This window comes from Colletotrichum navitas (assembly GCF_030913465.1).
Source record: "Colletotrichum navitas strain CBS 125086 chromosome Unknown LY79scaffold_5, whole genome shotgun sequence".
NCBI lineage: Eukaryota > Fungi > Ascomycota > Sordariomycetes > Glomerellales > Glomerellaceae > Colletotrichum > Colletotrichum navitas.
The window spans coordinates 457,036-466,186 of record NW_026850551.1 but is presented as its reverse complement, the minus strand read 5'-3'; the positions used below and the strand labels follow the sequence as shown (position 1 = coordinate 466,186).

General features: G+C 53.5%; 1 protein-coding gene across 1 annotated transcript; it reads left to right on the top strand.

The window, feature by feature from the left end:
- Positions 1–5,625: 5,625 nt before the first annotated feature.
- On the top strand, positions 5,626–8,380 carry LY79DRAFT_506698 (uncharacterized protein; the record flags this gene model as incomplete). Its single annotated transcript, XM_060553750.1, has 3 exons — positions 5,626–7,237; positions 7,286–7,560; positions 7,616–8,380. 3 exons carry the CDS (start codon positions 5,626–5,628, stop codon positions 8,378–8,380), a joined length of 2,652 nt encoding a protein of 883 aa, XP_060419005.1.
- Positions 8,381–9,151: the final 771 nt, after the last annotated feature.

Here is a 9,151-nt window from a genome sequence, read left to right as displayed (position 1 = left end):
TGGTGTGGGGGGGGTCCGGCCTGTTGGCGTTGAAGGGGTCCAGTCCTTGGAGTGTCAGGATCCGATCAAACACGACGTGACCCCAATGCATCATGGAAGTGAATTCTTGCTTGGGTGTTAGCTTGTCTAACCCCCGGTCGAGTGGCCGTCTCTAGCACCCAGTAACAGTCGCCCATTGTTTCCCTCTGGTCTCGTGTCTGGCCGTGATGGTTGGTTTTGACCAGCGGTTCCCAGTCATCATCATTCGTTGCACTTCATGGCTGGCTTTGTCTTTGCGTCTACATGTGTACTAGCACTAACACTGCATGTATGAACTAGACAGTATAGGGTCATAGTGCAAGAGCGCTGCTTGCGTGTGTTGCGTTCGGAATTCTAATTGACTAGCAAGGTGAGGTGAGCTAAGGTAAGAGAGCCATCATGAGATGAGACGAATGCCCGCCTCTAGTAGTGGTATCCGTATCAATATCAAACTTTCTCGTCGACCCTCCCAGCATGTCCATGCTTGGTCCTCTGTGGTGGGTGGTAACATCGGCCAACGCCATGTGTACCGGGCTATGTATATTCTGCAAGATGTTGTGTCTCTGGCGTCACTTTGAGGGCCCTGGGCTATCGCATGGTATGTGATGGTGGTTGGGTGTTGGGGGATGGGGGGACTGGCAGCACCGTATGAGGTGGGATGATCTGCATTCGATTGGACTACCTGACTTGGGAGGGGGGAGATAGCGAACTCGCCCAGCAGGCTTGGAAGCGGCGGCTGGCCCGGCCGGTGAGAATCGATACCTGATGCGAAGGTCCAGCAACTCAACCCGACATGGGGTGGGTGACTCGTAGGCAATGAATGATGCGAGTGAGGCTAGGTGCATCGTCGAAAAGGGTTTCTTGCGTTAGAGCGAGGTAGGCGGCCCTCAGTCATTTGACGATACTGTTGTTCCGGTCTGTAGTATACCGCCGTTGTCTAGCATGTTGAGAGGCATTGCCCTCCCTACCCGTCGTCGTCGTCCTTCGTATTTTTTACGAGAAGCACGCAGGACGCTGATTCAGATGTACGTTATACGCCTGCCTGGGTTCTCATATACCGGTACGGCCTCGGTCGCCGCCGTCTCCATCGCCCGTTCAACGCCCCAAAAAATGGAGAAAGAGACGAGGATAGCAGCGGGGGAGATACTTCAGGTAAATGAGACGATGACAGAATTATCCCAAAAAGAACCAGTCCGGCAGCCCCGACCAACATCGACAGCCCCCCATCCATCCCGTGTCATCCCATGCTCAAGCGCTCTACCCGGTAATGAGAGGAGATAGAGGGGGAGAGGGAGAGAAAAAGGTTGTGGGATCGCCGCTGGCAGCATCCCTGCAAAGTGCGAAAAAACAAAACCGCCGCTAGTCTGCGCGCGCGCCGTCGTTGTTCTGCCGTCCGGCTGAGGCCGACGGCTCCCCCCCCCCACGCGCCAACGAATAAAGACCTCTGTTTGACTTTTTTTTTCTTTTCTTTTTTTTTTTCAATCTTTTGGAGGAGGTGTGGGAAGTGATGCGACGCTGCGAGCAAAAGGTAACTAAACCACGACTGCGACCGCCGCAGGTGAAAGCAAGATAAGAAGGGCGTGCATAATGACGTTGAAGTCGGGGAGACTGGGTAGTGCCAATGGAAAAATAACACGGAGTTGATAAGGTTCAAGTCATTTAAAAGTTCATCGCGATGATTTCCGAACGTGGCTTATCGTAATCGCCCATTTCCCGTTGCGCAGCAGTTGTTGGGACTTGTGATACATCTCTGTAGTCGCCGATATTCGATCAGAGGAGGGGATATTAGGTGCGACTGAGTGGGCGCTCAACGAGCTGCCGAGAACTGCTCGATGGCGAGAGGCCTAGTCATACACGGGCTCTTGTCGGTTATAACTATGAGGGAGACACTGAGGCTCTTGGAGTCTTGCTCGGAGCCAGACCACTTCAAACCTTCATCGGAAACCGATTCTTCCAGGGAGGTTATACCCTCTAAAATGCTGTGGTTTACAGCCGTGCCCAATGACCGTCAAGCTTCTGTTCTGAATAGAGACAAAGACAGAAGCTCGAACGCCATGTTCGCTTCTTTGTAAACAGCCGGCCCACTTAGCATAACATGAAGAATCCATACAAGTCGTGATGAAAACATATGATTTGTTCGTATTGGGAGTGTACCATTGGCTGATTAGCCTTGCCATCATCAAAGAGTAGACAGCCAGTCAACCAAGGATGACGGCTGTCTGCTGCTTGCCCACTGGGTCGGCAGGCAATCGGCGATACACTGCAGTATATGGCAGGTTTGCAAGCATAACCAACCGCTACAGGTATTGCGGGGAAGTCGGCGCTCTCTGCCTCGTTCTCCTGAAGTTCTAATGAAGCAAGTCGAGGAATCGGGGTATCGTTTACAACTTTGCTGACGTGCTCAATATGATACCGACCCCAGTCGATTGGCGTTTCTGTAACACACTTCTGCAAGCTGGAATCGACTAAAACAAATCCCCGCATAGGCCAGCCCCTGATAGACAGGCAGTCTGGAGTGGACTGGGTTTCCAACGGGCCAGGGCGTTTGCCCGCCCCTTTTTCCTTGACTGCCTCAGAGTTGCGCTCATTCGCCCCAAGCAGCTGGTTCGCGCCGCACTACCTACCTATACAGGGATGAATGAGGCCTGTTGGAGCTGCGCATCTCGCCATCAAGTTCAAAGTTCTTCGTTCACAACATGCCACCTTATCCTGTCCATGACAGCTTTGCAGGCGACGGTACCCATCTCCTCTTTGTTTTGCTGTTCAGGATACCTGATTGGGCTGCGGTCAGTATGCTACACACATTACTCCTGAGCACGCGACCGAATCCATAAAGACGTTTGGCCGCAACGATCCGCCCACAATCCCGGTATCTGAAACAGCGGGTAAGTAGCCCGCAGCACTTCTGCTATGCCTCTTGACGATCGCCTTCCAAAAATAACGCCCTCAATGGTAATCGGCGCCGAACGGCCAGCGACCCCGTGCTGCCTTGCCTGTATGGAGTAGAATGCCGAGATGCATTGTATGTCGAAGGAAGGAACCCAATACATAACATCATCCCGAATGGCCCGCCTTCCACGTAATTGATCGTCGAAACATCCACCACGGAGGCCGTGGCACCGCTTGACGCCGGCGTGAGATGTTTGGCTTTGTGGAAAGATGGAATAACTAGTCATACTGACCAGAAGTTGCTGCCGTTCCAAATCACTGACAGTCAGAGATGAGGAAGAACCGGCGGAGCCTTGATATTCTCACATGGCCATACCCAGAACAGCTTGCCATTTTTATTCTTCTTCTTTTTATTTATTCTCTTTTAGAATTCATCGGAAGCGGTCGATTGCTGAACACGAGCATGTGCCATCCTTCCACGTGCCTGCGTTGGGGGTGAGCATGCCAGCATCACTGGATGACGCTGGATAACTACTTGCCAGATACCCCTTAGAGGCCAAGCACCCGTGAGGTTCCTGATGATTCCTGAGTGCTGCCAAAGACCGGACAAACTGTCGTTGTTAACGACATCAAGGCCTGGCCTGGACCAGGGAGCGAGCCCATCCTGGGTCTATGGCTAGCGGCGAAACCGAGGACGGACAACACTCTATTCGGAACGGATGCTACCATTGTCGTGAAGGGTTTTCCTCCGCGCACACAACGCGACGGTAATTAGGCCTTTGCTTAATGTCGGCCAACGAGATGCCCTATCGCCCTTCAGTGTTATGCGGTATATCAACAATGCGCATTGGGTCCGCAAGACAGTGCAGGATGAGGCAGGCATACACACGATACTGGCCAGTGCCTTCCGTATTCCCTGATTTCCTTCTTCCCTCAGCTTCCCGGTCACTTTCCCAATCGCCTTGGGTCTTGCCGTCGGTACATCATAGCATAAGTAGGTTGTATTGATAATCTCCTCCTTGCCGTATTTTCTCTTCAGTGTCCAACGTTTCATATCTGACGATCTTGTCGACCGGATGGATATTGAATTCACAGAGTCATCCAAGGGTGCTTCCTTCTGATCCTGGGGGCGTACTATCTGTCGACGAAATGCTCCAATGCATTAGCAAAGAAGCCACCTTGTCACCGAGGTGCTTTTATAGGCTGTTCAGCTTCTTCCAGGCTCAATCTCGTATTCAGCCGCTAATTCCAGTGTATAAAGCCACACACTGTATCATGGCATCACCTAGCAACGGCACCGGACAGAGCCCCCACCATGTGATCCGGCGCGGTCGTCGTGAAACTGTGGGTATGGAACTGCTTCCATTTCAACGATTTGAGTCAGCGCCTCCGATGCCGAAGGCGAGGCGGTTTCTGACATCGAAATATCAGTAGATAGCTATGTACCTGCGCTGATTCCTAGCACCCGGCGGCGCCTCAAGCCAATGTCATGGCTCGCCGTCCAGTCATCAGTCTTGACCGCTGAGTATGCCTTGCCGCCTCGACAGGCCCATGACCTGATTGGTCAGGTGTTGAGCTTTACAGACGCGCAAGTTACCTACTGCAAGACTCGTCTCGTTCAAATTGCTCTCGGGCCATGGCAGAGTCCTGCGTGCGTACCTGGCTGACCGAGCGGTATGCGCACTGCATCTACTCGGTCTTCTTTGTATTCGATATCAACCTCATTGTGAACTGAGAAGAAAAGAAAAGAAAAGAAGGAAAGAAAGAAAAAGAGGGATTGCGGCTGGTCATCACCAGTGTGAGCTGGGTTAGCCACAGATGACGACAGCTTACTGAACTAATCGGTATTTTCAGACGGCAAAAGGGATGCAGCAATGTATCCCACTAGCATCCGCAGCCAAACAACCATGTTTCCGGCGGCGTGGGCTGAGTCTTGTCCGCAAAGGCTTCGTCCTCGCGCCCATGCATGCCACCGCCACGCCTGCTTGCTTACCTCACCTTACACCTTGAGGCTCGGGTGGGCTGGGCTCTCCACACCGGATGTCTCTTCCCCCTCCCTCTGCTCTGACCAAAACCAACAAAGCAGCTGGTAGGCAGTCAGGCTGGGTGAGCACAGCCCGCACGCTCCCGCGCGCACCATCTGTCGGGGGTGGAGGCCGCCCTTTCCAGCCAGTGCTGACCCGCCGTTCAAGTCCTAGGAATGCCGCCGCCGAGTCCTGGATTCTAGGACGTCCCATCTCGCTACAATCATATCATCCCATGGCTAGATAAACCAGGAAGATGGGTGGCGGATTGGTCCTCATTCGGCCAACGCTTCGCTAACCGCAGCCATACTTGCGATTGTCTTTCGAATTTCGACTCCGTCCCTGGGAGCACCATGGAGTCGAAAACCTCGCTGTCGCCCTTCGGGGATGACCGTCGTTCGCTGAGCCAAAGTCGTTCAGCCCTACGAGCTTTCACTTCATCCCGCCTCGGTCGAGCGCGACAACGACGTGACTCTTGCTCCACGAGTTCATCGTCCTCAACCCGCTCTTCCATCGACTCCACCGGTCCTCCCTCGTGCGTGTAAGTCACCGACTGCTTAAACTTTTGCCCAAACCTGTTCGCTGTAGATCTTGAGCTGAGCAATGGCCCAGTACTCGCACCGTCACCCCAGACCAATGCGCACTACACAGGTTCATCGTCTGGGCCGCTGTCCAGCGCAACACGTCCCAGAAGATGACAGCCGCTGACCGTCTCGAATGTCCGCTGCTGCTCTGTCGCAAGAGGTTCCCAAGCCATGAGGCTATGTTGAGGCACTTGTATAGCTGCGATCAGCTCTCCACTGGCGAGTACTGGTGTTACGAGTGTGGGAAGGCCGAGAAGTTCACCGATGGGAAGTGCAAACGCTGCCTGGGGCATCCTGGGAAGAGGCGTAGGATCATGTCCATCGCGAAGAACTTCTTCTCTTCGTTGGGACAAAAGTCCAAGAACCAGGGCATGCTAGACCTTGACATGGAGGATGTATCCGACGTCGCCGTATTTCCACCACCGAGCTACGATTCTTGCATTCAACCGCAGCAGGTTGAGCTATCCTCGTGCTCCGAAATCCTAGAGATCGATTCTATCGAGGTGCCTCTTCCGACGCCGACGAATATTGACCGAGGCACCATGGAAGCCGAGCCCGCAATGGAGCCGACGGCCCAGGAATCATCCGAGTCTGTGATGCCTGACCTCTCATTCGACTGGCTCTTGCAGACCAACGTCGGTGCAAATGACAACAGCATCTCAGGCAAACCCGATCGGCCGTCATTGTCTCTGCACACTTACGGTCTCGAGCAGCGTCGCAAACAGCATCAACCTACTACTCGAACCAAGAACCTGTCTCCTAGCAATTCGCTTAGGTCGAACGCGAGTACCGACACAACAGCGAGTTATCTCGTTTCCCCTGCCTCTGCCTTCAGCGGTACCTGGACGACTGCCGAGACTGGCATCACTTCACCAACGTCCGACAGCAGTTCTAGCGGGCTGCTCTCGCGTGGTTGTTCCAATGCAAGTCGATACTCGAACTACGGTATCCAGCCCCATGCCTTCATCTCGGAACTTCCAGCAGACGACATCATGCTCCAGCCGCTTCCTCTGACTCTCTCGGACGACTTGGATTGCGACCAGCAGTTGTCTCTTTTGGACACGTCGATTTTGGCAACCCATCGAAGCGAGACTAGCACCTGTGGTCCCGGAAAGACGTTTGATGCCCCGGCCACCATGTTCAGAGCAACAAATATGGCCATGCCTGCTTTTGCTGTTGATGCCAACTCTCTTGTCGGGTCAGCATGGGATACACTGAAGACTCACATCACCTCATCCCTGGAAAAGCTGCAGCACCTCTCGCGCAATCCTCTTGTGGAACAATTACAAGGCTTATCATCACAGGATGTAGCTAATAAGGGTATTGCCGCCCTAAAGGTTCTGCTCGAGGGAATACGGCCAACAAGCAGCATCGACATGCTCTGCTTCGTCCATATCACCTACTCACTTTCTCTCATTGTACACGAAGACGACGCTCGCAACCGCTCAAAGCAGCTCTTTGCCCAAGCTTTCCTTTGCAGTGATTGGCTGGTGGGATGTGAGCGAGAACAGTATACCGAGGTGGCACTGGCGATTTGGCAGCCGCTGGATTTTTCACCCAGCGAAATGGATGTAGTGTTATCGGAACGACATCAAGTTGCAATTTCTAGGCCGTCAAGTTTGAAGGGAAAGGAGCGGGCCACTTCGTGGCCTAGAAAACAGTTGGAAAAGAATGCCTTGGAAAAGAACGCCTTAATGGAAGTAGCGTGCTTCTTCTTGGACGGTATGCCCTCCATCACACTCGTGTGGTTTCCTCGCTGACACGGATCAGAACTCGAGCGCACCGCGTTGCCGAGCAAGGACCTCGAGTCGAGCGAGGTTCTTGGCTCGATGCTGTGGACAAAGCACTCTACGGATGCCACTGACAGCTTGGTCTTAAAAGAAAGCTTGGATGCGACTTGCAGAGCGTTGCGAAGTGAGATTCCCAGAAGCTTCGCTCATGCCAAGGGCCTCAATTCAAAGATCAAGCGCATTCAGAAGCGCATCAGCAGCAGCAGTGTTCGCAGCGCAAGGAGGGTGGAGCTGGAGCTGTTGCAGGCTGGCAAGGTAGATCTCGCGAAAGGCCCATTTCCTCCTGCCTTGGTATTGACATTGCCTACAGGGATGCGTAACGTTACAAGAATACTTCGATAGCTACGTGCCCATGGTCAGGGAGCTGCTTGATGATGTCTACAATCAGCACGTACCGAGAGGGCTGTCACGGACGAGATACCACATACACGGTATCGATTTGATGCAAACCATAATCTCGCGCATCTGCGAAAAGGAGGCAATCAAACATACCACGCAGGATACCACCAACGTGATCAGCGAGGCGGCTCTAGACGAGTTCATCAGGAGCACAACAACAGCACTGGACGACTCGTGGGAAAGCTTCCTCATGGTGCAGGAGGACCCGCTTGCCATGCCAACGTCTCTGACCGGCGCTCAGATGATGATGATGGACGACACGACGCTTGCCGACACTGTAACGACCTTTTGCGAAGCCGGTGAATTGCCAACGCGCTCGACTTTTGCGATGCCGCCCACGAGAAGCAAAGTTGATGTCGAATCATTTGACGAGATGGCAAGAGCGTCTCTAAGCGGAGCGGGACAAAAGGTCGAGTTGAAGGCGAGCGACTGTTGCGAGATTTGCGGATACCAGCCGAAGGGCGACCCGCAGTGGTTCAAGGGCAGCATGGCGAAGCACAAAAAGCTGCAGCACTCGACGGCACCTCCCAAGATCTACCGTTGCCCGTATCCCGGCTGCACAAGCCAGTACAAGAACCGGCCGGATAATCTGAAGCAACACCAGCAGGACAAGGGTCACTTTGTAGACGGAGAGACAGGACGGAGGCCCAGCAAGCGCAAGAAGAGGGATGAGTAAGGTAGTTACCTGTCGGTTTTGCATCATAGAGTACCCAGCCGTCACATGTAGGATGGGTAAACGGGATTGTAATTTTGGCGCACAAGGAGAAAGCTAAAGATACCATGTTGTACTACAGAGGCTTCCTAGTCGGGGCTATGGGGGAGAGTAGTTAAGATATTGGGCGTGTCAAAACGAGTCATTGTGATATGCCTGGGAAACGGTTATGGACGATGTCTAATATTGAACTCGGACCGTGGGGACCTGACACCAAGCTGTCACTGCTCTCAAACAAGCCAGGTCGGGGTTATTGTTGCTTTTCTCGCGCTTTCATATGTGATGCGGCTTTGTCATGCACTTGATGACTATGACCTGTCCTGGTGAGAGTGGGCATACCGACCGAATTGATGACACGGGTTCGGTCGCCACGAAAAGGATGGCGTTGTCGACAAGCTTATACCGAATGGCTGGGTTGAAAGAGTTCCGCGGACAAGCTGGCAAGTAATAGCTTTGGAGCATCTCGGTCAAGTCGGTGCGAGGTCAAAATACGAGGCAGGGATATGGCCTGGTTGGGTAGGAATTCGTAGGTACCTCACTACAGGTAGTAGTAGATAGGCAAGCCGGGCCCCCACTAAAAAAGCACCACCAAGCATCCAGCTCTTTTGGAGCTCACTCGCGAGTGTCCAGGGGCCCAGGGGTGGGAGGGAGTGGTACGTAGGGCTGATTTGCGGGCTCCAGGGGGGAGCTGGGTGCTGTAGCGAGCCGCGGGACCCCCCGTAGTGTACCTAGACG